Below are 27715 nucleotides of genomic sequence, written 5' to 3'. Positions count from 1 at the left end.
CATTATTATGAAGATAATAATTAAGATTACAGTTTTCTTATATTCCCTTTTACCCTCATGCTACTCTGTTGTACTAAGGGAATCCAAGCTCCAATAACTTGCTACATTTTTTCCTCTTGGTGTAGGAATTCTAGTCCTTTATGCAGCAGAAACAGAATAACGTGATTTCACATTATGTCACAAACACATACACGTTAATTCCACTGCACATACAACATGGCAAAATCACTGGGGAGATACAGATGCCATGAAATGGGCAACTTTTCATAGCAGAGGAAGATGATGGTTTTGTGGAATGCTACAAAAGGAAGCACTCTCAGCTGCTGCTCCATGACTAACATCATGTGGCCCATTCTCAGTAAGACACTGATACAACAGAAAATGATGCAGGTTTCAGGTGGCCTGGATAAGTGCAACTTGGAGGAGGAAAAATTAGAGTTTTATAAGCTTTCCAACCCAGTTCCTCCCAAATTGAGGTCCCAGGAACTCAAGGTACTTTGTGTGCTGACACTGTCAGGGTCAGAAATTTGGGGTTTTGGAAGGCAAATTATGCAACATATTTTAATACATCAAAGTCCAGTATCGTATGAGATCACCAACTTGACACACTAGCAACCAAAGGCAAAACTTCGTCTTTCTGCATGAGCAAAACAAATCTGAGGCACATACTTATGCTCAGTCAGAAAAGTAATCCTACTGGCACTTGAAATGTTGAGACAAAGAGGAATATTCAGGCATGGCTATCAAAATACTGTCAGTGTTCTAGTGCTGGTCTAAAAGAACAACCTTGCCTTCTGCCAAACAAAGTAAAATAAACAAGGAAAAGCCACAAAGCAGAACAAATAATACAGCAAAAATAAGGAATAAAAAACCATAACAGTAAACTAATTGTGTCCTTTATCTAAGAGTCACTATGAGCAGCTGTAACAGCACTTTTGAGTATTATTTACCGAAAAATGTGGATTTCTGCCCTTATATTTATGGTTTTGCCTATTACAACTGTCTGCCCTTATTCAAATTAGCATTATACTTTAATACTCTCTTGACCTTAATAATAGATTGTGAGGTCCACAGGCTCCATGTAGTTCTGCAGGGGTAAAAAAACCCTTACCCCAACATTGTGAGTACCTCTGATACATTTGGCGGCCGTTCATTTAAATTTTACTAGAAAAAGACGATATAAACATCTGATAACTTGAAAATAATCTTCTGAAATTCACTTTTTCTCAATTTTAGCAAACTGTGCATCCTTATGTTCAGAATTTATGCTCAAGCCACAGTTCCTCATACAGATCTGTACAAAATGCTACCTTCAGAAAGCAGAAAGAATGAATGCAGTTACCGGATTAAGTCAAGCAGTGCATCTGCAGAGCTCATGATGGGCTTTCCGCCCTCTTCAGTGCTCTCCTTCTGTGCTGCTCCACCAGGATGGATAATGGAGACCATAATTATTCCCACAATCACAGCCACAAATGTTGTCCACAGGTAGTAAGTGACAGTTATGATGCCTAATCGACTGGAAGTTTTGGCATCCAGGGCTGCTAGCCCAGACATTAAGCTGTGGAAAGAAAACAAACACAACATACATAGTATCATTTGCATAACATTAATGCAGCTGAAATCCTAATGACTGCAGTTAGGGTGCAAATCCTGCTTCTGTTAGGATTGCCCGCAAACCAGCTTTTAGAAGCTTGCAGTAACATTAAAGCTGTAGCCTCTGTGTTTAAAGGGATGTTTCCAAATTGCCACGAGATCCTGGTTACTTAAAGGAACCTGCAAGCTCAGGCTGAACACATGGGGATTGAATCTACCAACTGTTCCCTGAAGCTGGAAGAACAGTTTTATATAACCTACACATCTGACAGCTCAGTTCACAGGAGCAATGGCAATAATCAGTCATAAAAACTCAGGTATAAAACTCGACACATCATTTTACAGAACCATAGAATAGTTCAGGTTCGAAGGGACCTCTGAAGGAAATTGTGTCACCCCCTCACACCTTCCTGTGTGAGGCAGGACCACAATATCAAAACTAAAAACCTAAGGGGCACATAGGACTTTTTTCAACCTAAAAGAATAACTTTTTTATTTCTAAATCAATACAAAACACAATATATTTTTGCTTTAACAGGGGATACACTGGGGAGCAGACTGTGATTCAGCGTGCCTCCAGTCACAATGGAGACAGTGTATGGTTTGTAGAGGAAATTCCTTCATGGCAGGTGAGGAACAGAGAAAACACTATGGTCACTTCAGCCTTTTCTTTCCTCTTTCTCTCCTTACCCAACACTGTCAGAGGATGACCAGTGTCCATGTTCTTGCTTGCATAGTGCCAAGCTATACTATATATGCTAGCATACTGCCAAGCTGTACAACTCTCCACCAAGTGCTTTAGATCCCACTCACCCTCTTTTATAGGCAAATTAGGGCATGCATAGTTTGGTCCCTGAACTTGCTCCACCTGCTCTGACATAAGCCATGATGCTGTTTCCAACTGTCCTGAGGATGGGATTTGAGTTCCCAGTGGCAGCAGCGTTGCTTGGGGCTTTAAATTGAGATTTAGCTTTGAATAATTCTCTGTAAACTCTTCAAAGTATAGAATCATAGATTCATACATCTCAGTAAAACTGCAGATAAAAGAAGACTACATTTACTGCTTAGTGTGCCCACTGTCCAGCTTTCTCATCAGAACAAAATAATTTATCATGCCTTCCCTCATAAACAGTCATTTACTAAGCTGCACCTCCTTGAGTAAGATCCCTTGACCTCACTCTGCTGAGTGAGGTTGTCTAGAGCCAATGCTAAAGTGCAGCTTAACCTTTGTAGTAGATTTAATGAAATCAAATGGGTGGGATTTAGTGCTCAGGTTCCTGCTATGCACTAGATTAATCAAGAAAATGTACTGCTTTTCTGCATTGCCAGTCTCTCATCTAGCATGGGTTTTGTTAACTCCATAGGAGCAAGAAGAAATATTGGCTGCATTGTAATATGGATCATTTTGAAAATCATCATCTCTATAACTCTCACATTAATAACCATTGCTTTTCCCTCTCTTTTATCATTGTATTTGATAAAGATCACACCTTTCTATGTGTCTGTAAAGCACCATGTACAAACACAGCACTACATGTTAAAAAAGCAGTAGCAGCAATAATACTTACAGAAAAGTAAATATTCTAGAACATTTCATTTAATAAAGCAGTTGAGTTAAATACATTTATCTCAAATTAATGTGCTTGATTTCTGTAAAACACTTTCTATGTTGTTATTAGATTTCTAGGACTGAACTCTTCTCACAGGCTGAGGTTTCACAAGCCATTGAGCCAGTTCAACAGCTCACTGATGTCCAAAGGAAATACCTATTTGTATCAGACTTCAGCACTGTTCCACCTCCCAACCTGACCTTCCAGAAAAAAACAAGAGAAAATAAGAATGAGGTTGATTTTTAACTAGCTGGATGTTTCTCATGGTAATCATTTTCAGTGTTCTTAATGGACTTATTATGCAGGGAAATAGACACCAGTGGTATCAATACCTGACCACTGACCAGCAGATCTGCAACTTTAGATAGGACACCATGCAGAGTGGAAAGGGCACTACTGAGGAGACAGGCAGTGCGTTTTCTTCCTTGTACTGCCCTGAGGCCACTGTCAGTATGGTAAAACCACACTGCTTCTGTTGTCCTTGATGCCACTGTGCTGTGTTTGTTCTACAGAACAATGGAGAGATGAGCCCTGTACATAGCACTTGAACTGTCTTGATTGTTCAGCTGGGAAGGATGTTCAGAAGTACTTAGGGACAAAATCCTAATTAAATATGTCCAGTGGTTCGTGTGCCTTTGGGGGTGCTACCTCAGCCTCAACATGCTGGGACATTTAGGTTCTGGGAGGAGGATGTGCAGCTAGAATCTACTCATACCTTGGCTCTTAGGTGACAAATCCTGAGGGGGCTAATAATGAGATTGCTCTGTCTTGGGGATATTCATTAACAAGATCATCATCTGTAATGAGATTATCCTGTCACCAGATAAAGTCATGCTTGGTTCATGCTGTGATGAGAAAGTCCTCAAAAGTAATTAACTATGGAGGTGCAACAGGGGTAACTGGTGTGACAGAAGCATGAACAAAGGTCTGGGGTCAGAAAAGCCCTGTGTATTTCATGGCTTACAATACTCAGAAGGGACCAGTGGAAGCAATTCTCCAAAAGCTGTGGAGTAACACTGGTCACATCACTTTAAGTAATTGCTAAGAATCATTTTCAGAAAGAAATGCCTTTAATATTTTAACTTTAATTGGACACAGTAATCTCTTATTATCTATTATATGATTTTTCATTTGACTTTGTATGTTTGATGCCAGAGGGAACAGAACAGGAGACATAAAGATTAAGAGACACATTGATTAGCATAGTTATTGTAAGAAGTATATCACAGTACGTCACAGGAGTCTGTCACTGTTGATCTCTAGAGCTCTAACATTCACGTAATGTAGCCAAAGCACATCAAGAAATCATAGAATCAACCAGGTTGGAAAAGACCTTTAAGATCATCAAGTCCAGCCCTTATCTCAGAACTACCAAGGCCACCACTAACCCATGGCACTGAGGGCCTCATCTGCACAGTGTGTGAACACTTCTAGAGACAGTGACCCCAGCACTTATTTCCTAGGGAACAGGGAAGCCAGGAGGAATAAGCTTCCAGATGGTTTAACTTAAGATCACTGTATATATAATGTTTAGGTTTCCCCTTTAAATATACTTCCCATCAGATATTCTCAGACACATAAAAACCTCCCCAACAGTTTCCTAAGCTTCATCAAAGATGTTCCCATGCCATCCACTACTAGGCTCTCATGAAACACAATGGAATGAAAATCAGGGCACCTCCAACTCTTGTCAAGTCTCAGAATCTGGTTAGGCTTGAAATAACAGGATAGATATTTGATTCATAAAGAATTTGACTTACTGTGTAGCTAGTTTCCACACATAAGATTCATGCAGAGTTTCCATGACATGTTCTAATGTTCAAATGGACAAAACAGAATTAAGACAATGAAGAACAATCTGCAGCTTTTCTGAATCATTACAGTGCCTCTCATTCATTCAATCAGTTTGGGGGAAAGAAAATCCACAAAAGTGTAATTTCATGTTCAAGGACCATTTCTTCATTTGTATAGAAAAAAATTATCTCAATTCTAAGGCTTCCTAAATATGTGTTAAGGACTTTTGGATGAAATATTAAATCTTGTAGTGTAGGATCCAAGTAAAATCTCTGGCTCCCTATGATTTAAGAAGTTTCTTGCACCTTGCTCTGAAATGTCTGGTGCTGGATATAATAACAGACACCATAATAAACTAAATAGCCCCATGACCTGTATCTTCCGCATTTTTCTTTCTTCTGTCTAGAACAGTCTGCTTCATTTTGTTTATCTTGGATGCTATTGTGTCTTCTCAGAGACTATACATGATTTGAAGAATAGCCTTCAAAAATGTAACAACTGCTCTGTATCTGTGTAATGATCTGTCCCATGGCCCTTATATGCCTGCGGCTTTCAAGCATCTTCAAAGCTGTATTTTGATAACCTGAGGATCTGTACACAATGAAAACCCAGTGCTCCACAATATCTTTCTAAGGTTCAGCTTTGTATTCTTAACATGTAAAAGATACCTGGCTCTTTTACTGGGGCTTGGGTAATTTGAAATCTACTCTGCTTTGCTGGCTGTGAAATAAGTTGTTTTGATGTAGCCAAGTCTGTCTTGTCTCTTCTCTGAACTATCAAGCCACATTTTTATAGGAGAAAGAAAGTCAGAAATCCAGTAAACCAAATAGAAGCATTTTGATCTAAAGCTGGATATGGCAAGTAATAAAACAGATTTATTTATTTGCAGCATTTTAGTTGGGCAGATATTTAAGACAATAATTTCACTATGACTTAGATTGTTTCAATGCTGAGTGTTAGTAAAATAAAAATCCTAGCTACTTTACCTTGTCTAGGATGGCCTGATTAAAGTTTGTTTCCTTTTTTGGGACAGTTTCCATGTGGTTTATGAAAGGTTAGAATAAATTATTTCTCTCTGGAGTCCTTATTGAGGGAGGAAAGTGAAGAGTAAAGCCAGGATCTAATGAAACCTAGATTAAGCTTTCAAGGGGAAACTAGAAGGTAAGAGGAAGACTTCAGCAATTCCAGGAATTGTTATTGTATGTGACTTACTGAAAATGTTAAGTCAGTTACTAGGTTGTTAAAAATATTGGTAATGGTAAAAACCAATGAAAGTAGTGAATTTCATGTCTGCTTTGAGAGAAATCTGCATAAATCCCCCCAAACTACTATAGCAATTTTGAAGTAATGAGAAAGGGAATTCTTCCAGTATCTTGCAAATTAAATTAGTCCCATGCAAACAAGTAGCTAAACCCTTATGAGCACCCCTAGGCTTGTTCTGGCTGTCACTGATGAGCATCTCGGTACTTATGAAGTACTTTATTCACAAACAAAAATAGAACTTTCTATCTTCTCTTCAATGCTCTAGTTTATTTCTGTTACTCTCTGATAAAAGTGCATATTTTGACCTGTCTCAAGATCAAAACGTCTATCCCCAGAAAGGGAAAATACAAGAAGCTGCTGCTAAGACCCCATTCTGCATATTTGCTTTGTCTTCCTCTCCACCAGAAGCCATCTGGATGTTGCTCTGAAATAGATGGATTATGGATAAAGTTATCGGAAGGGATTAGTGTGATTAGAAAGACATTAATCCTGTCAAGAATGGTCAAGTACTAACCACCAACAGTTGTTCCTAGAATCATGTTGGTTTTCGTTCATTCTGTACCCTCTCTTGCATTCTCATTTTGTAATGGCATGCTATAGAAAAGACCTTTCTAAGCAAGTTCTTACAGTGAGGCTAGGAAGCTCCTCTAACAGCAACATTAGAGATGATTATGTTACAGTTGAGCATCATAAAAGTGAATTGCTGGCTTCACTAATGCAGGCACGCTGTCACTTACCTCTTTGTCAAGGTCAGTGCCTTCAAGTTTCAACATAGTAATAATCTCCATTTCCACAAGCCATTTAATCATCTTAAAATGCTTTACTAATATAACCTACTATCACACAGGAAGGCAGTATCTCCAATTTACAAACAAGGAAACAGAAATGAAGGCAGTTTCTTTAAAGACAAAAAAATTACAGTGAAGAAGGATATGCCTGAAGTGATGTCTGTGTTGCAATGGACCATCAGACTTTTCCTCATCCATGCTCATCTACCTGTGCTTTCACAACAGGCTGCTTCACTTCTGTGGAGGTAACATTTATGGAGGAACAGTCTGCAACAGATTCTTTACAGTAATGAGAGAAAGAGACAAGAAACTTCCTCTGGGTCTTTCTGTAGTTTGATGCTTGATTTTGCTCTTAGTCCCCAGTGCAGTTACAATTATTTCAGCAGGATATTTCTTTGCAGGATATTCTTTTGCTCTAACATGACACGGTACCCACAGAGCAAAACACTGCCATGGCTGTGATAGAGAATCCTGCTGCTCTCATCACATGCTGGAGTGACAGTGGTACTGGTGAGAGGACTGTACACTCTCCATGTCTCTGCTTCACTGTATGTGGTCTGCCCTTACTTAACAGTGATATGTTGAAGTTTTGTTTTTTCATCTCTAGATGTCATATCTCACTGCACAGGAAAAAATGCCTCCTGCCCATATGTGTGCAGACAGGTAGTTAGCACCTCTGTTGACCTGTACCTGTATACATATTACAGTCAAGTAGCATCTTGATTGGAATCTGGCACGCATCTAAACTTCCAGTCCCATTCACCCACTTTTAAGTGATGCTAGGGCCTCTCAGGTGCATGACACCATTTGTCTAAGTACAGGATAAAATCCTGCAATAATCTACACTCACCCCCTGAACTAAGCTGGATCTGGCACTTGTAGAAGGGTGGCCCATTTGTTTAGATGAACATTTATTTACGTGTATGTTTGTGTACAGTCCAGACAGGCAATAAATGGCACCTCAACTCTCTGTGAATTATATTCACACTCTAGCAGTTTTATAGTCTGCTGGTGTACTAACAGGCTTCTGCTGACCTGAACACAACCAAGGAACTCATGATCACCTGTAGTCAGTGGAATGATCCCCCATGTCATGTATTATTAAAAGTTTCACAGTATTACAGTCTGATTTTCAAAGGAGATGAGAAGTTGAGAATCCTCCTGAAGATCTAAGCTAAGGTTCATCTCCTTTGAAAATCAAGTACTAGCAAGCAGAATTTTTCAAGTTTAGATCTCTTAATGCAAATCCAATAATGTCTACACTCAAAAAAATCCCAAATCCAATAAGAGATAGCTGTTTTACAAATAGGACTGTTGCAGCAGTTTCTCTGTGGTTAGATTATCAGTCATAAATAGCACTCAAAATGTGAATTAACTTTTCAGAGCCTCAGTATATAGCTATTTTACTACATAAAATAGATGCAAGGTGTCAGGAATGATGGAAAATCTGTCTCTTGATCTTCAAACAATGAGCACTATGTTAGAAAATCTCACTGTCCAATACACTGGTTGTAGTGATTGTGTTTAATTTTACAGCTAAGCTGCTGGAAGAGAAATTGACATCTACAAAGGAAACCAAATCTACATTCTTAGTCCATCATAACATACAGCTTTCTGATATTGTTTCTTAAACAATGCTTTATAAAATAGTAAGAGTTCTACTTTTTTTACCCAGAATGTTGAGATCTCCTTTTCCTTAGTATCTAACACTTGCACCTGTTAATGAAAAACTGACACAGACAGCAAAAATCCTGCCAGGAATTCACATAATGAATTGCATTTTCTTGGTGTGCAATAGGAAATCTGTTTTTATGGACTAACATTAACAAGGCAGGACTTTGTACAGTACACTGTGAAGATCAATGTCCAGTGGCTATTCTGTCACTGCTTCCTCCCAAATAGCCCAATGAGGCTACTGCTATACATCTATTAATGCCAGATGAAAGCAACCTTTGATCACTGACTGATAAAGGAGATTTGAGACACTGTAGTGTAGCTCAGGCAGGATTCAGGCTGGCTGTTCTGATGAAAAAAATTAAAGTATTTCCTAAATTCAAAGGTCAGGATGCAAACAGAAAACCAATTATCTGTTAAATATGGATGTGCAGCTTCACATCTGTGGGAAGAGCCAAGAATCTCAGTAATACTTGATTTTCTGTTCTGTCAGTTCTTTCAAGTGTTTTCAGATTAAGAAAAGGGCAAAAGAATTTGAAGCACAAATGTGGATTATAAACAAATGTCAGATTTATTCAGCTGTTTATTGTTCATACATGTTTCTGTCCTAAGGAAACAGAGGGAATCCAGCCAGCTCCCCAAGCTTCACATGTTGTTGCTTTTTCTTTTGTGAGACACTAAGTATTTTAGAGCTCTTAGAGGACACCTTGAAAAATTCTGTCAGGTCACAAACACCTCTTACCCCATTAGTAATCACTTCAGTGCTTTCCAAACCCATTCACTTCATGACCATAGATTTCTACTGCACATCGCTACATCCCTGCTGACATTGCCTACATAATGCATACTGAGTCAGGCCAATTTTGCCATTATGACATGCATAACTCTGCAACATGTAATTTTTCACTGAAACAGCTTGGACCTCTAGGTTACACAGACAAAAGAAAAGGCTGGAAAACAGTATCTAACCATTTGACCCCATACTCCTAAACATAGCTAAGAACATGCTATAGGTGATAATGCAGTGAAACCTCTGAGAAGATGAAGCATGGAGGAGGGATTCTTAATCAGGTTTCCTAAGAAGGTAGAATGAAATTTTCCTGTACAAGCTCAAGCAATCTCAAAGCATCCTTTGGATGACTTTTGGGGTAATCTGACATCAGTTCTACAATAAAATAGATAATTTCAATATTGATAATTTTGAGTATAAGGGTGTCAAGAGAAATTGCTCTCTGATCAGTTCTTCTTACACTTGGGTAATCCTCCCCTTTCAGTTTCATCCAAGCAGGGTTTTGATTTTTTCACTCTGGATGTAAATAAATAGATTCTCTCTAGTCATCCCCTTAAACCTCCTATATAAATTCTGACTTTCTCCATAACAGATACTGTATATTGCATATCCTAGGAAAGGGGTAACAGCTTGTTCTCACTGGGGTGCAGTGTATTTTTATTATGATGTACATTACAGTGATACATTGACAGGTAGTTCAGAAATGGGACATTATACACACTTTATGTTATCATTCAGGTACCCCACAGATTTTCCCATACTAACCCAGCAGAAGGTTTTACCCTTCTCTGTTGGGGAAGACCTATTTTTGAGTGTAATATTTTCTTATTAGCAATGTAACGCAAGTGAAATAGAGGGAGAAGTTCAGAGTCCAATAATGTGAAGAAAAAGCCCTCTGTTTCCAAGAGCAATTTAATTCTATGACAAAATACAGCTGCTTTGGTACATTACAAAGCATTGCTGTGAGCAGGCTCCTTGGAGAGCCATAGGCATCATTTTGCAGCTGCTCCTCAACACCTCACTAGATAATACAGTGCATAAATTTGATTGCACTTGATTATGCCCCCGTTTGGCAGCTGCACAAGCATAAAAACAGAGTAACTGGTATTTATAAAAGAATGACCAGAGGGAAAAGTTTAAATCACGTACAGCAGGAAAGACCAAGCCAACACTAACTAGAATGTTATCCATCTTTTCCCATTCAGGCTTCAGGTAAATTTTGTGAATTTGTCAAGACAACACAGAAAGTGTCTCTCAGTACCAGGAATAGTAGGACTGCACATAGTGCCTTTCACATAAACCCAGTATTATTACATGAACTAATCTGGGCTGTCCTTTCAGTTTAAATGTAATGATAAATAAGAAAAAAAGATAGATTTCATAGCCTTTTAGAGATCTCTATTTTCCTTCTGAATAGGCATTATATTGACCATGTAAGGCACTGATTTATAATCATGGTAGAAGATTTAGATTGAAAATTTCACTACTGGCCTGTTTGGGACAAATTGTTCATCCCTAACAAACAGTAATCCTAAGCAGTAAAACAGATAAATCATCTCCAGTCTGTGGTTTATTACCAGTTCCATCTATAGCTGACAGCAAGCAAAACAGTGTACACATAATTTACTGAAGCTAATGGTCTGTCGCACAGCAGGTTCTTACCCAAACCCTCAACTCCTAAAGAATATACTGTTGCTCTGAAGTTATTTAGGTTATGTCTGCAGAGACAGCTCCGGACAGGAACTCACTCTGCCTATGCTCTTAGCTGCCAGGGCTTCGCCGGAAGCCATACAGCCAACATTAGCCCTTTGCATACAAGCTTGGGTGCAAAGCCATGCTAATGCGGATATATGGCTTCCGGCATGGACCTGCCACTAGCCTGCCCAGTTTGGCTGGTGGGCTGAGTTCCCATTTGCTTGCTTGCACCCACATCCTCTTGTACAGTCTGTACAATTGTTAACTCTTCCAATGTAACTAATGAGTTCCAACAGGCAAAATATGGTATGGCACAGTAATATTTGTTTCAGCACAGCTGAACAACAACAGAATTCAATTAGGACAGGATGAGCAATATTTTTCATTAGTGAGACGTTAAAATGCCGATCTGTTCCAACGATCATAGAGCTCTGGGGGAAAAAATTATATGGGGAATAGGGTACCATAAGAGAGTAGTTTCTAGTTAAATACTAGGCTGTAACAGCATGAGTAAGAATGACCCACTCAGGCATCTGAGCAGAAGGATACGGGATTACCAGAACTGATGGCATTAGGACAGGAATCCCCTTAAAGGCAGACAGCTCTATATTTAGCATATCATATTTAATTCAGCAACAAAACCCCAATAGTAACAAACATTTATTACTACCCTAAATAAGCTTTCAAGAAAATATAAAAATGTATTACCATACACTTGTACCAGGCACAACATACTCAGACGAACATGCTTTATAATGTAAAATAATACAAGTCAGATCAGCTATTTGACTATAAAGGGAACAATTTCACAGATCCTGCACGTGGAAAAAGGATCAAACCTCTGCTACTCACTATTTCTTAAACATCTAGAAAATGATCAGTGGTAAATAAACACAAAATATAATAATTATCCTAAGCTTGACCAAAATAAACTGCTTTTTCTAAAGGGAATACTCACCATGGAAACAAGCCTGTAGCGAGAGCTAAGCAGCTCAATTCTGCCCTGACATTTCTTTCCCACAAGCAACCTCATTGCTTACTACTAATCATACTCTTAGAAAATTGGGGCCTGTATCTGTTACCAGATAAAACTTTCCTCATTTAAACAAGGGGGGTGCTGAAATAAAGTTTGCCATTTTCTATTACATTATATATGTATATAACTAGACACATGATAAAGAGAACCTCAGTAGGTTCAGCTGGTGTAAACCTGTGTGACTCCATCTTTTGCCTGCTTTGCTGAAGAAGGAAGGCTTGTGCAGTGAAACTCCATGTGTGTGAAAGCCCTTACTTTCTCTCTCAAATTGCACAGAAGAGATAGAAGGCTCCAAAAGGGAGAATAAGTTCCTTAAGGTCTGTGAAATTACATAACTGATTACAGGGGAGAAATGATTTGTGCGCATCTCACCACTGTGAGGGTGGTGAGGCCCTGGCACAGGTTGCCCAGAGAAGCTGTGGCTACCTGGCAGTGTTCAAGGCCAGGCTGGACAGGGCTTAGAGCAACCTGGTCTTGTGCAGATGGCTGATAGCCAGCTCTCCTCTTCCATGGGCTCACGGGAACCTCCTTGTTTTGAATTTCCTTTGTAGGGTAAATGCCACAGTGTAAGCTTTCTGCCTACAGGAAGAAACCCAGGCCAAAAAGAAGTAGTAAATTTCTCAGTTGGAGTTTGCAGCTTCTTCAAAACCTCAGTCATAAAATACAAAATCACAACAGGTTAGGTCTCAGTACCAGCCTCCCCAAAAAAAATCAAGTCAGTAGGCAGTTATGCTTACTGAAAATGAAGTTTCTGGCCCACTTTGAGTTGATCAGTCCAAACCCTGAGATGAATATGATGGGTCAGGGAATGGATACAAGTACAAAGAAGCTCAGAAAGTAGGTGACAGCAGTTATGGCACAGTATGGAATGGTGTGGCTGGCCTGTGCTGCAGCCAGCAACAATGCCTGGCACTGCTGGCACAGACAGAGTTAGGTCAGTGGGTTTACATTACCTTTATCAAATGTGAGAAGGTACTAATGGGAAAAATGAGTGTTTTTTTCCCTCCCATTTTTTGTTTCATGCGAAGCACAAAGACATGAGATATGGTTATTTCAAGCATTTAAGAAGCTGAGAACCTAAAGTGACGCACAGGTATCTCTGCCAAATAACTTGTCCTGAAAGCACTACCTGCAGGTGAAGAATATGGGTGTGTGTCTGGGTGAGATTATAATTAGCCACAGTGAAAGAGAACAGAGATTTTACTCTTTTCTGAGGAGGCAGCATTACTGGAAAATGCTGGGATGACTTAGGACCTCTTAGAACTCGTGGTTCCTCAGTCTTCCAGACAGAGCCACCTCCTGGCTACAGGGTGTAATACAGATTGCGCCTCTATCCGCTGGGAGATGCATTAACTGGAACGAAAGATGGTTTAACAAACTTGAGCACCTTGGGTCAGCTGATCAGCAGATGCCTGTCTGAAGACCTGGACCCATGTGTTTTTAAACGTAACAGAGCACTCAAGGGCAGAATGCACTGAGATTAATCTCTGTCACTGCCATATATGTGTGTGCCTGTTTGAAAATCTTAGGTATGTGTTAAAACCTTTTTCCTGTAAGAATGATATGTCTCACTTGTATTGCAGTTGTCAAATGAGGATCAAGGCCCCTGTCCCAGAGAGAATCAGGGATCTTCAGATCTCCTGAAGTTGATCTTTCAGGCTTGTTGAAGACTTTCCCTTGTCCAACTGCAGTAAGAGTTCAGGCAAAACCTAAGTGTGTAACTATGAATTCAGATTTGGCTCCTGCTCTCTCTGAGCTCTCTTAACATTCTCATTCCCAGGTGTAAAAATAGTATTCTATGTTCATGGATATAATAAGCATAAATACTTCTTCTAATTACAAGGTCTAAAGTTTGACCCTGTAAGACTCCATTACTGAATATTCCTAAGGCAGACACAAACTGTCAGTTTTTCTTTATGTTGCTAATAGAAGTGGCATCCTTTGCTATGTGGATACCTGTTTTCATCACTGAGAAGAGCAAACTCTGTACACAAGACACAGGGAATACTAATAGGTATAAGCAAGGCTTACAACCTCAGGCAGAGAATGTGGCAATAAATATATTTTAGTTATCACATGATGCCATGACACTTGTTTGTGTAACCAGATAAATGAAATAATATCAACCCCTCTCCTTAACGAAGACTCACATCACAACAAAAAAAAAAGCTCATGCAAGGCTCAAACTGGCAGGCTGGTGGCTGGTGGTTGCTTTTCCAAGATATTTCTGTCTGTGGGAAACCAGGTGACAAGAGACAATCAGAAGCAGGTACAGGACCTCAGGGATACCACACTTCCAGGTGCTGGGGCAGAGCTGGGTAAAACAAGGACCTGTACATTGAAGAAACAGTTTCCTGTTGTTCAATTGATTTCTTCTGCATTCAAGGAGCTTTTAAAATGATCAGCATTCAGAGGTACCTGACCATGTAATAAGTTTTTCATTCTCAATGGATACAATCTGAAAAGTTCCTGGTTTTAACTCAGTAACTATCAGAGGCACTGGGTGCCTCTTTTAACCTTTCTCACCTTCCCTTTTCTTTATGAGTACTTTTCTTGTTCAAGCAAAAACTGGCATTAACTTCAACTAGGAGAGAAAGATTTAGAGCTCTTCTTATGGTGCTGTACCCCTGGCTTTTGTAAACAATAATAGAGAGTATTTTAGAAGATAATTTAAATGCCATTGCTCCTGCAGGACAAGGTGAGAAAATTCCAAATCCACAAAGAAATTTCAGTTAAATGTGCAAGCAGACTGATATCAATACTGAGCGCTATTATGCTGATTTTGTGATATGTATGTATGGGAAATACTGTGTTGGAGAAAAAAAGGACTGTACAAGAATATTGCATTTGGAGTATTTTTCACTTGCAAACCCCTTAAATTTCATTATGCAACAGTAAGTAATGGACAGTTTGTTATACAGGGAGATAGATTCATACTGTCTTGCAAGGAGAGTTAATCCCCTTGAAGATCTGGAAAGTTTCTTCTCTTTCTTCCTCAGAGAATGGTGTCCATCAGGTCTAACACTGTAGCTCAGAGATCCCCTCCTGACATACCTACAGCTATCACAGGGCATGTCAATGCAGCTGTCCTACTGTGCTGTTACTCCACTTAATGGCTCAACACAAGAGGATCTAAAGAACTATAAATTTTAGGGAAGGGCATGGGACTCGGCTCCAACCTTTTTCTGCCCTCCTTACTATATAATTTTCTGATGTGAGATTCCTGTTTTCTTTGGAAAACTCTCCTTCCACCTCTCAAAAAAACTTCTAATATGTTTTGTCTTGACGTTCTCTAACTTCATGGGGCAGAACTAAGTATGAGTCTACAGTCATACAGTCAGTTTCAGGCACAAAGCACCATGACTCAGCTCCATTCTGTGAAAAGCCATGAGGAAGTAGATGTAAAGGTAGATGATTTAAAAATAAAATTAGTGCTGGGTTGTGTTAATTTTTAGCAGCTTTCAGAGATCTGGTCTAGAAATGTTTTTTTTTCTGAATGTGAAGATAAGGTTTTGGTGCATTAGGTTCCAGAAGCTGAGGCTTCAAGGAAAGGCACCAAATATTGTAAGAATGTATTAACATATCTGGTAATGTAAAGTTAGCTTTGTTACTCTCCGTCTGCCTTCTCTCAGCACTAGGCACATGAGAGAACTTTTGGCCATCAAACTGGTGTTTTGATGGTGATTGTAGTCAGTTGGAAGAATCATAGAATCATAGAATGGTTTGGGTTGGAAAGGACCTTAAGATCATCTAGTTCCAAGCCCCCTGCCATGGGCAGGGACACCACGCACTAGAACTCGTCATCCAAGGCTCTGTCCAGCCTGGCTTTGAACACTCCCAAGGATGGGGCAGCCACCGCTTCTCTGGGCAACTTGGGCCAGTGCCTCACCACCCTCACAGTAAAGACCTTCTTCCTTATATCTAACCTGAAATTCCCATGTCAAACCTAGATTAGAGGAAAACATATTCTAAGCTCACTTACGATGTCTCCAATCACCAGCAGAGACTATTTATCTGTGCCAAGATCTAGATCATCAATTCTGCTAGCAATAAAGTGGCACCGTTAATACACATTAATACACACCTTTAATACACTAAGAAACCACTAGCAATATATGCCAGCTGAAGCCAGGAATATATTATTAGTTCTCTGAAGAATGTTTTTGGTTTTTGCCATACTATGCTACAGCATGTCTCACAATACTTCATAAGACCATAAATTGTGTTTTTTCTTCTTATTTGTATAATGTATTATTTCAATTGTTTAGATTTAATATAGTGGGTTTTTTTTTAATAAGGTGGGTTATTTATTCCATATGTTTAACTTCTAGTTAAGTTTGAAGGAAAAGGCTCTCCCATTACAAGTAAGGAAGAAAATAATACCTATATGAGGTATTGTGGAAATGAGCCTATCAATTAAAAAACATGTTCATAGCTCCACTGTGAATATAAATATACATCAGTCAGTAATGCTTCCGGCACTTTGACATTCATTCTGTTATAACTAAAATAGTGGTGATGACATGTCTCATTTAGGAAACTTCACTATTGGAACAATCACTGTCCTCACTTACCTTGAGACAACCAGTGGGAGAATCAACATTTTCAGCATCCTCATCAGCAACTCACCAGGAAACTGGAAATAACTGATCTCCTAGAAATACATGGGGAGATGCTTATTGTTTTGAGATAAAAACTATTTGTCTTCAAGAGTTTTTCTAGAGCTCTGAATCAGACAACACTGCTAAAATCCACAGCTTTGGTGTAGAAGGTGGCAAAGATAGCAGGCTTTAAAAGACCATTTAAAAATTAATTGGATTACATATTGTGTTGTAATTCAACACAGTACATTGTACGTTCTTTTACAAAGGAAGATGAAAATGAAATGTGCCACCTCATGGGGACAACCATTAATAGGCTGCCCTAAATAATCTCTTCATTCTGCATTTTCTGTGTTTTCCTCAGTATGTATGAAGCTACTGCTCAGACACAAAAGGTTTTCAGACAGCAGCCAGCAGTAGAACATAGAATTGGTTTAGTTTAGTTGCATTTACTAAGTGTCATATTTTTAATTGAGATTTCTATCATCTCTTGCATGCTCAAGCAATGCTTTCAACAATCCACACTGCCCTGTCCACTCTGTCTGATTACAGCAGAAAAAAATGCGTACCTGCAAAGAGCTTAGCTGAAGTGTGCTGGGGAGAAATCCCTGAGTGACTTTAGTAACACAGTCTGCTAATGACGGTAGAGCTCAAATTTATTAATACAAAATACCATTGGTGTCATATAAACACCTGTACCTCAGATGAGGAAAAATATTCCCAGTGTTTTGTTTAGGTGTACATGTACCAAAGTAATATGAAATCCAATCAATACATTGCACTACCAGTTTTTAGGAAGTCTGTATTACACACTACATGTCTACTACATCTAGCTTAAACATCCACTATTTTATCCACACTTGAAACATTATAATGTGCTTATGGTAGACTGGATGTCTTAATGACCAGAACCATTGCAAATGTATTGTTTGAGGACATGTGAAAAGAACAGCGTAGATTAACAAAGAGATGAAATGACACAAATTTAACAAATATACGTATATAGATGCTTTTTATCTTCCAAAGTCCACCCTGAAGTTCCACCAGTTGCTACGTCTTTAGTTACGTAAGTGTGGTATTTTCTCTGTAGTGATACACTGCTGTGCCACACTTACCTGTTGGGAAAGCCGCCTCGTCCTCAGGAAGAATCCAAGAAGACAGCCGATGGTGACTGACAACACCGAGAGAATAAGCAAACCATTTCTTTTACAAACATCCTTGATCCGAGCTAGGATTGCATCAAAAGCCACTGCCATGCTGTCCTCCGTGCTCCTTGGAGAAGAATCAGCATCCCATGGAGAGAGAATCCACTCGCTCCTCTTGTTCGGGTGGACAAGCTCTGTATAGATCAGATCAAAGCACTTCCAGTTCTGCTTAGCTGACCTGCAAGGTCACCCCTCTGCCAATAGCCACCAAGCAAGCAGCTGGCATTATTGTTCCAAATTAATACCAACAATCCTATTATCAACTACATCATTAAGAGCCTGGAAGAAGATTAGGGGGCTCTGGAAAATTAGAACAGAATGCAGTAGTATTTCTATATCAAGACTGGTTCAAAACAAAGTGACACTCCCGAGAGAGAGACAGTGTCTGAGTGCATTCCCCAGTCTCCCTAGTCTGGGGTCTGGACATCCAAACCTAGAAAGGGAGCAGTGCAAGTCCTGCATTCCAGTGGGTAATAGGAATGTTTCAACAGTCTTTCTACAGGGCAGAGCAGGTAACACTTTGCACTGGACTATCACAACAGGGCAAGCTAGGTGAAACTGAACTTCATTAATTAAAGCAGGCTTTAATTTTCACGGCAAACAAAGGCTGCATGAAAAGCACAAGAGACAAGCATCGAACTGAAAACAGCTGTATACCAAAACACACAAGGACACCTTCTGGCATTTGATATTTATTCTCTTGGAAGCTAAATGATTTCACTTTTCTTCCAACAACTATGTTGATTAGAGTAGGGCCAATTTACTTTCAGAGGATTATCAGACTAAGTCACAGGGATTGCTTTCCTTCACTGTGTCTGCATACAATCCCAACGCTGCTAGGGAGTGCCTTTTAAAAATGCATCACCATTTCACCATGCCATGCTTTCTCACCAGAACATTTTGTCATTCCCGAGTTATTCTTATTTGGTACTTTTGTGGAAAATATCCCACGCAGTACAACAGAATTGTGTGCTTACAATATTCTGGTTTACACTGTAATACAGTGTTTGTTGTTAAATGCTCACAGATGAGTACAAAAGCTCACCAAACTGTTCTCTCTGGAGGCCGGATCTGGATACTGGATGGTCAGTGACACACAACAAAAACAGTGTGTGGCATTTATATAACGAAACAGAGTCCTGTCAAAACAAAGAGGATCACAGACCATTTTATTAATGTGGAATTTTATTAGGAGTGAATTAATGTTGATCCATCCCACCCCAGACATGCTCCAATATCCAGATAGCTTTGCTAAAGGATCGAATACACCTCACGAATGAATTAAGAGTTGAAACGTGCTTCATGAGATCACGTCCACCGCCACCCTCGCTGCTGCTGACGCAGTTGCGACCCCCAGCTGGGCCTTTCCCACCCCGGAGAAGGCCGTGCGGAGCCCGTCCGGTCCCACCTGCGGGGTCGGCGGGCCCTGCCCGTTACTTCGAGACGCCGGTGCGAGGGCACCGGGAAGTGCCCAGCTGTCGCCTCCGCCCCCGCCGCGGGGCGTCGGGAGTTCACCCCGGATGGGGCCGGGCGCTCCGCCGCACCGGGAGGGGCTCAGCGGCGCTACCCGGAGCCGGTCAGGGTCGCAGCAGCCGCTCCTCCGGCCCCGGGACGGCAGCGAGGGCGGCGGCGCGGACGGCGCCTCACGGGCCTGACCGGGTGTCATGGCGGCGCGGCAGCTGGTGCCGCGGCGGGCGGCGGCGTTGCGCTGGCGGCGGGGCTACAGCAGCGCGGGCGCTGCCGAGTACCTGCACCGCAGCATCGTGCCCACCATGCACTACCAAAAGAGCCTGCCCAGGTACTGCGGCCGATGCTCCGCGCCCCTTGCCCTCCGGCACCGCCCGTCCCGCGGCCTGCCGAGGCGCCCCTGGGTGGGACCCGGGGTAAGGCCCCCAGCGAGCGACCTCCGGGAGGCGAGCGGCACTGCCAGCCCCGGGCGGCTGCGGAGGGCAGGCGGTTGGTGGCCGTGTGGGGCCGGTGGTCTTGGGCGGGAGTCCGTTGTGAAGAGGGGAGAGAAAACGCGTCCTGGCGTGTGTACACAGCTCGCTTCTGGCTGTATGTGCCCTTCCTAAGGCACAGCGGAGAGGAATGACTTTTATGTTTTAAAGCCTAAATATGACTATAAGCTGACTACTGAAACGTTCTTTCGGGTTGCAAAGTAACCTCTGTGAGGGCTATAGGATTATTTTATAGTAAGAAGAGTGTTTTCATGTTTAGGCTGAGAGGAAGGTTACGAAGTTCCTTATTAGGACATTTGTAATAAAGTAGGAGAAAAGGGAAGGTGAAGACCAAATGCAGGAGGAGCTACCAAACTAAGCCTTCTTTCTATATAGCTGCTTCTCCTTTTAACAGTTCTTGTCACTGTATTCCCTGTGAAGTATCAACACCCTTCACTTCTGTACCTTTGTTACAGTCTGGTTGGTTTTCTACTTTGTTTTCCAAGAACTTTATGATGTGATGACCTGTGTTCATCTATTCCCTTTCTTCTCTTCTTCCACAAGAAACTTTTGAGTCATTTGGATAATACAGCGTTTAAGGAAGGGTAGGGAAGAGGGGAGGCAAAGAGAAACAACTGTGTAAGAAACTCAGGCTTCAGTAGTACCATTGTTCATGGAAGTGTGTGTCTCTCTGTTTCCCTTCCTTCAGACTGCCAGTTCCCAAACTAGAAGACACAATTAGGAGATACCTGAATGCCCAGAAACCACTTTTAAATGATGACCAATTCAGGTATGGACAAGCAAGATACACATACTGCAGTGGCATGTGCTGCTTCAAAACAAGGTATTACAGATAAATATGTCTTGTGACAGCATTCTGACTCTTTTACTGAATACTGTAGGAAAACTGAAGAGCTTGCTCATCAATTTGAAAAGGGAATTGGAAGAGAGCTGCATGAGCAACTGGTTGCTCAAGACAGTCAGAACAAGCACACTAGTTACATCACAGGTACGTTGGATATAGGAGTCTGTAGATTGTCATGTTTGACAACAGCTCATAATGCTACAAGCTTATGTTCTGTATTGCATAAGCTTGGAGTAACATGCTCTGAATACTGTGACTGTAATTGAGCAAATTCTGAGTCTGTGATGGAAAAAAATGATAACTTGTATGTATTAGAGTTCTTGATACATGTATAGTGGAGGAAATGTATTTTTTTCATGAGTTACTGTACTTAAATTTGAGTTTACAGGTTTTTTGTCAGTGATGTCAGTGATGAAACATCTATTTATGTTTATGCTAATAGAGGAACTTAACTTGTAATTCTCTGAAGGAAACTAAAGCAATCATTTTCAAATACTGGCAAGTTACTTAGCAAGAAGACTGAACTCTGAGGGGGGGAGGGTAAGAGAAAGCTACTAAGCTTTTGGGGGTAGAAGCAGTCAGTCCTCTGGACTTAACCCCCTTCCTGAACTACAAAACTGTATTCTTTTAAAGAACAAAAGAAAAGGAGTGACAGAAAGAGGAAAATGAGAATTAAAAAATAACAGAAAATGAGGGAGAGTATATAAAGTTTTTTTATTACTTTTCCTTATTATTATATCCATAGACTTCTAAATACAGGTGTCTGCTTAGGGAAGTATTGGATGGATAGCAATAGAGGTGGAGATATTCAAATACCCATGGAAGTACAAGTCTGCATGTTGCCCAGTGAATGTACTTCTAACCTTGCTGTCTGTTGGGACTGCCTGTAAGAGTGTTAGCTGCCTTAAACTCTGTAGAAAATACCAGATAATTTCATAAAAGCTGCTGTTTGGTTTGTTGTCTTTTACTTTGCATTCACTTTGAACACCATCCAGGGCTTTAACTGGTGGCTTTATGTTAGTGCTGAGACAAGCATGCTGCTTTTTGTCCATGAACCGTGGAGTATTTGCATTCCTTTTTGTTTAGTTATTACTCATAGTAAAGCCTCATAAAAGACCTGTTCCACTTTGAAACTGTTTTCTGAAAGGCTATGTGGTGATGACAGATGTGGTTGTAAAGCTGTAGATGAATGCTAGTTACTCACTTATGAGGACCTGAAATTAAAATTGTAACTTAGGTACTTAAGTTCCTGTTGCCCTTCTTACAGCTCAGCTAGAAGGTTCTACCTGCAACTGATCCAGGCTTGGAATAATAGTTTTTAATACATTACCTGCCTTGAGGTGAAATTGGTGGGCACTTGTTTCCTGCGCCTGCATCCGGTGTGCAATGCCAGAACTTGTTGGATTTGAGCTTGTTCATGGTGATGAAATACGTCCTGTTTAAAAAATCCCTTCTCTCCCTTTGCCATATGGATTTTTGTTTACTCATAGGCAGGTGTAAAGACATGACTGCTTTTTAGAGCTATGATTGATTCCGTTGATGCTGGTGAGCACAGAACCTTTTGGGTCACAGTCATGCTTCTGAATATGCTGACAGACTAAAAGACTGTCAATTGTAATTCTACTTTTCAAAGAATGTTCTGGGCCTGGAAGAATAACTGTGAGGTCCCCTCTAACCTCATCTTTTTGCCAGCTTCAGAGACTGATGGTAATGCATCAGTGTCAAGAGTTCTGCCCAGTGCTGATAATTTTAGTAGACAGAAAGAGGAAGGAGGTGGAAATGCAAGAAAGCAAATGCAGATGGAGGAATGCTGCCAGGAATGAGGGAAACACTGGATCAGAAGTAAAGGTGGTTCTAAAGAGAAGCATGCCCTCAGTGCCAGAGTAGCAGAAACTAACAGCTTCAGAGTAAGTAAAGACATGTTCTAACCCAAATGTGAGATGTTCATCAACATACAGTGCTGGAAGCTGCATTGTATGTCATGAGAGTTGTAGTTTATCATGGAGCCATATAAAAAACAAATTATCCCTTGTTGGTGATAACATTTGCACTCTTGATACATATTACTCCAAATACAGTATCTTTAAAATTAGCCAAACAGTACCTTTCTTCATGATTGGAGGTTGGGAGAATCTCTGGGGGAATTACTACATGTTGTCTGTTTGTGTGCACTTTAGTAGGTTGGTATTCCTGATCACTGTTGGAGGCAGAATGTTGACTACATGAATCTCTGTTCAACTCAGTAAGCTGCTTTTATGTTCTGACCTATTTCTCAACCCTCCATTTTCAGGTCCCTGGTTTGACATGTACCTAAAAGCACGTGAATCTGTTGTTTTGAATTTTAATCCATTTATGTCTTTTAATCCTGATCCAAAATCTGAATATAATGATCAGCTCATACGAGCTACAAACATGACTGTTTCTGCTATACGGTTTATGAAGACCTTCAGGGCTGGTTATCTGGAACCAGAGGTTTTTCACCTCAATCCAGAAAAAAGTGACACTCAGCTCTTCAAAAACATTATCCGATTTGTGCCTTCTTCAGTTTCTTGGTTTGGTGCCTACATGGTGAATGCATACCCCCTAGATATGTCTCAGTACTTCAGGCTTTTCAATTCAACGCGGCTGCCTAAGCCCGACAAAGATGAGCTTTATACAGATGAAAAGGCAAAACATTTACTAGTACTGAGAAATGGAAATTTTTATATATTTGATGTTCTCGATAGAGATGGCAATATGCTGAAACCTTCAGAAATACAAGCACACTTGAAATACATCCTTAGTGACAACAGTCCAGCCCCGGCCTTCCCTCTTGGCTACCTCTCCAGTGAAAACAGAGATACATGGGCATTACTGAGAAAGAATCTACTGGATAATGGCAATGAAGAAGCTCTTCAAAAAGTAGACTCTGCTCTGTTTTGTCTAAGTTTAGATGATTTTCCTATTAAAGACTTCGTGCACTTGTCCCACACTATGTTGCATGGAGATGGTGCTAACCGCTGGTATGACAAATCTTTCACTCTCATCATAGCTAAGGACGGCACTGCAGCAGTTAATTTTGAGCATTCCTGGGGAGATGGTGTGGCTGTGCTCAGGTTCCAGAATGAGGTTTTTAAAGACAGCACCAAGGCACCAGCCATTAGCCCCCAGTCACAGCCTGCTTCAGTAGACTCTTCTAGAGCAGTGCGTAAACTTGACTTCAAGCTGAATGATGCCTTAAAAGCAGGAATTACCAAAGCCAAAGAGAAATTTGATGCCACTGTAGGAACACTGTCTCTTAATCTGATTAAATTCAACGAAGGGGGCAAGGAGATTCTGAAGCAGAAGAAGGTAAGCCCAGATGCTGTTGCTCAGCTTGCCTTCCAGATGGCTTTCCTTAGGCAATACAATCAGACTGTTGCTACATATGAGTCCTGTAGTACTGCAGCTTTCAAACATGGTCGTACAGAAACTATACGTCCTGCCTCTATCCATACGAAGAAATGTTCAGAAGCTTTTGTCAGGGAAGTATCCAAACACAGCACAGAAGAACTTCAGAACTTGATAGTGGAGTGCTCGAAGTACCATGGCCGCTTGACAAAAGAAGCTGCTATGGGTAAGTAAGAATGTATCAAACACTTTTGCTTTTGCATTAAAATGCCTGTTAAGGTTGCTGTGAATATTTACTGCACAGCTAAATAATTTTTATGGAGGTCTAATATTAATGTAAACTTGACAAAACAATATCCTTCTCTTGATGGAGAATACCTCTGTGCTGCCCACTTCACTGCCTGTGTATTGGGAATTTCTTATACTGTTTTGTCCTTAGAGCAACGGGGCTATTTAAAGATTTGATAAATACTTAGTGTGTTTTGTGCTCCCCAGGGAAACAAAAAACTTTGGCTTTATGTCTGAGGAGTTACTCTTTTACCTCTGCAGGGAATAAAGGCTTTACCAACTCCAAATCAAACTGATTCTTTGGCTGTGCTACTCCTGGTATTTTTCTAAATGCTTTCTTTCCAACTGTCCTTCCCAGAAGCATAACTTGGTGTCTTACTTCAGTAAAATGGACTGTTTGACATTACGCCGTAGAGTCTGAAATTCATACTCTTTTGTTGTCACAAGATCCTCTTCCTCTTTAGATTCATAAATTTTAGGAAAGCCTTTCTCTACTTTAAACAACTTGGATATGTTCAGATAAATAGTTAATCAAAGCATGTAATACATTATTGTCTGTTAACATAGCACTTCTGTTTGCCATCATGATTCCAGCTTGAGGCTAGCAGTAAATCAGCAAACCCTTATTCCCTAGGATACGTGCCTTGAAAATGCAGAATGTCTTGGTTCTGTAAACCCCACATCTGTAGAGCTCCTCTTTTGTGGCTGAAAACCAACGTGATGTCAAAATGAGCAAGTTTATTCCTATAAAAATTAGTTATCTCTCTAACACTTGTTATTTTATTTTAACAGGTCAGGGATTTGACCGACATCTGTTTGTGTTGCGCCATTTAGCCTTATCCAAGGGTATTGCACTACCTGCTTTTTATCAAGACCAAGCCTATGCTCGGATTAATCACAACATCATTTCTACAAGTACACTGATTAGCCCATCTGTGCAATTAGGAGGCTTTGGCCCAGTGGTGTCTGATGGCTTTGGAGTAGGATATCAGGTACATGATGATTGGATAGGTTGTAATGTTTCCTCTTACCCAGCTAGGAATGGTGAAGAATACCTTCAGTGTATACACAAGTCACTAGAAGATATCTTTAATGTTTTAAAGGGCAAGAAAATTGGCAGTTAGACATAAAAACATTGGAACACTTTACAGTTGCAGTACAAAATGCAGCCTGTGTCTGATGGGCAAACTAATCAGAGTTCAGCATGGCTGAGGCTGCCCAGCTTAATTGGCTTAATTTATCTTCACTGACTTGAATACTGTTAGGTTCATAGGAAATTTGTATCTGTTTTAAAGAAATGAAGTACAGCCCTTGAATGCATGTTTGAGGAAATAGTACCATTCACAATGTCAAAATTAAGTAACATCAGCTGTTCCAACAGATCCATGTGTTCTCAGAACACTATTTAAAATAAAAAGCATTCTTACTTGAGTTTATGAACATGGAACACGTGTTCTGTGCGTGTTCAGACAGGCTATAGTACTGTGATACCACTCTTAAACTGTTTAATAAGTAAAAAGCAATAATTTGAAATGTGAAGGAGTGGTTACATTTGCACTCTTGCAGTAAGCTTGCTTACTAATGGTCACACTTTTCTCTTTAAACCTGAATCAGAACTGATTGTGCCTCAACTGCTTGAAGCTTTTCCACTGTAGCAGCTTTTTGAGAAACAAAAAAATGAAGTGGGAGGCTTTAAGTAACCTGCAATCACCAACTGTGTTGTTAAATTGACTGGAAAAGATTGTACTGTAATAAAGGTATCTGTTAATAACCACAGAGTTCTTTTATTGCCAGACCAAAATTAGACGATATGGGTAGTCTCTTTATTGATAGCTCATGTTTCTTACAGAGGATGAAAAGAATGCTGCTGGAAGCATGCTGTAGTGTTCTTTCCCCTTCCATTGGGTCTCTAATGATCTGCTGTTCTTTTGCTATATAAACCTGTGCTCCTGAGTCTTAGGAATCACTGAATTTTATCTTTTGGGATTCTCTCTTTCCAGACGTCCTCTTACTGTGGAAGAGTAATCTCAACAGAATGTTCTCCTGTTTCCTCCTTGTTCTGTCAGCTAGAACTTTTGATGTTATTTATTGTAGTAAAGTCTTAGTGCCTAGAGCTGCATTTTCAATTCATTTGGGCATTCTTGTTGCAGATATTCTAAAGCCTAAGGCTTGTCAGGAGAGCTTGAGCATAGACATCAGTAAAACTTGGTGATGCTGTGAATGTGAGATGAAACAGATGCAGACAAGTTCCTCATGTGCTATTCACAACAGGGACTCTGCCAGCTACGAAGTGGGTGACAGCAAAGGGGGAAGGGGTCTTCACCAGTCAGGAAGCCAGAGGCACACAAATTATACCCCTTTTTACGCAAAATTCTTTATGGTGTAACTTGAACTCCTCTGTCTTTTAAACCCTCTTGACTCTTCTGGGAAGATAACTCTTTCTCTGGAGCTGAACAGCACAGTAACACTTGCTTCTGCAACACTATGTAAAACTAACACAGCTCATGTCTTTCAGCACAGCCCAATGTGTTCTAGAAAACCAAGTATATTAGCAGAACATAAAAGTATGAGCATGAGCATGTTGGTTAGATGTGACAGATCAGGTTCACTCAGAAACCCATTTGCCTTAACTTTCTTCAGATACCTCAGCTTCCAGATTCTCCCAGTGTATTTTTTTCTTTATCACAGTCAGTGTAAGCAATACCATATCTTGGAAGTATGAACTGCAAGTACTAGAAAGGGGAGAGGCATGCTTTAAATATTAGAAAGCTGAAGGTTTATAAACTTCTCCTTGTCAGGGCTTTTTGCTGCCTTTAATGTGCTGTTCATTTAAACTAAGAAAGGAAGGAGATCATTTGGGAATATGAAGAAAATAATGTATCAGGAAACAATAATCAGGCCAAAGTCTTTGAATTAAATTCACTAAAGATGATTTTGCCTTTATATTGTTGTTGTTGTGTTTGTTTGTGGTTTAAACATGAGAACAGCTGGCAAGATAATGAGTGTTTGCCAAGAAATAGAAAGTCAGTCTTTGACTAGAAATGAGTGAGGTTTCGTTTATGACACACTCAGCTTGATTTTCAGAAGACTAACAGCTATGTGTAAATGCCAATAGCGGTTCTCAGTAAATTTACCTCAGTGTCTTTTCTTGAATGGGCAGAAAGCTAAAGATGTATCTTTTCCCTTGAACAGTTAACACACTCCTTT

The 27715-nt window shown here is 40.3% G+C and overlaps 2 protein-coding genes across 2 annotated transcripts in view; one reads left to right on the top strand and one right to left on the bottom strand.

Annotated features, from left to right (window-relative positions):
• The window catches only part of SLC1A7 (solute carrier family 1 member 7), a 57055-nt gene extending 38955 nt beyond the window's left edge, over positions 1-18100 (bottom strand). Inside the window, exons 1-3 of the mRNA XM_005151139.3 lie at positions 17960-18100; positions 16818-16897; positions 1343-1558 (exon numbers count right to left, since the gene is read on the bottom strand). Coding sequence (XP_005151196.1) covers positions 1343-1558; positions 16818-16897; positions 17960-18100 — 437 coding nt within the window. The remainder of the gene's footprint in view (positions 1-1342; positions 1559-16817; positions 16898-17959) is intronic.
• A 1330-nt stretch (positions 18101-19430) lies between these two features.
• CPT2 (carnitine palmitoyltransferase 2) lies at positions 19431-27451 on the top strand. The gene is made up of 5 exons (XM_005151140.3): positions 19431-19847; positions 20696-20776; positions 20889-20995; positions 23142-24446; positions 25301-27451. The coding sequence occupies exons 1-5, from the start codon at positions 19714-19716 to the stop codon at positions 25630-25632; spliced, it is 1959 nt and encodes a 652-aa protein (XP_005151197.3). The 5' UTR covers positions 19431-19713; the 3' UTR covers positions 25633-27451.
• The last annotated feature ends 264 nt before the right edge of the window (positions 27452-27715 follow it).

The sequence above is a fragment of the Melopsittacus undulatus genome, chromosome 6 (assembly GCF_012275295.1).
Source record: "Melopsittacus undulatus isolate bMelUnd1 chromosome 6, bMelUnd1.mat.Z, whole genome shotgun sequence".
NCBI classification, from domain to species: Eukaryota; Metazoa; Chordata; class Aves; order Psittaciformes; family Psittaculidae; genus Melopsittacus; species Melopsittacus undulatus.
The sequence above is the reverse complement of the archived record's forward strand: the minus strand, read 5'-3'. Positions and strand labels throughout refer to the sequence as shown.

What these genes read in the sequence shown, in the direction of transcription:
- CPT2 (XM_005151140.3), top strand. Translation starts at nt 19,714, where the DNA reads ATGGCGGCGCGGCAGCTGGTGCCGCGGCGGGCGGCGGCGTTGCGCTGG. An exon ending in TTAAATGATGACCAATTCAG is followed by an intron (nt 20,777 to 20,888) that starts GTATGGACAAGC and finishes TGAATACTGTAG; the next exon opens with GAAAACTGAAGAGCTTGCTC. An exon ending in GCACACTAGTTACATCACAG is followed by an intron (nt 20,996 to 23,141) that starts GTACGTTGGATA and finishes CTCCATTTTCAG; the next exon opens with GTCCCTGGTTTGACATGTAC.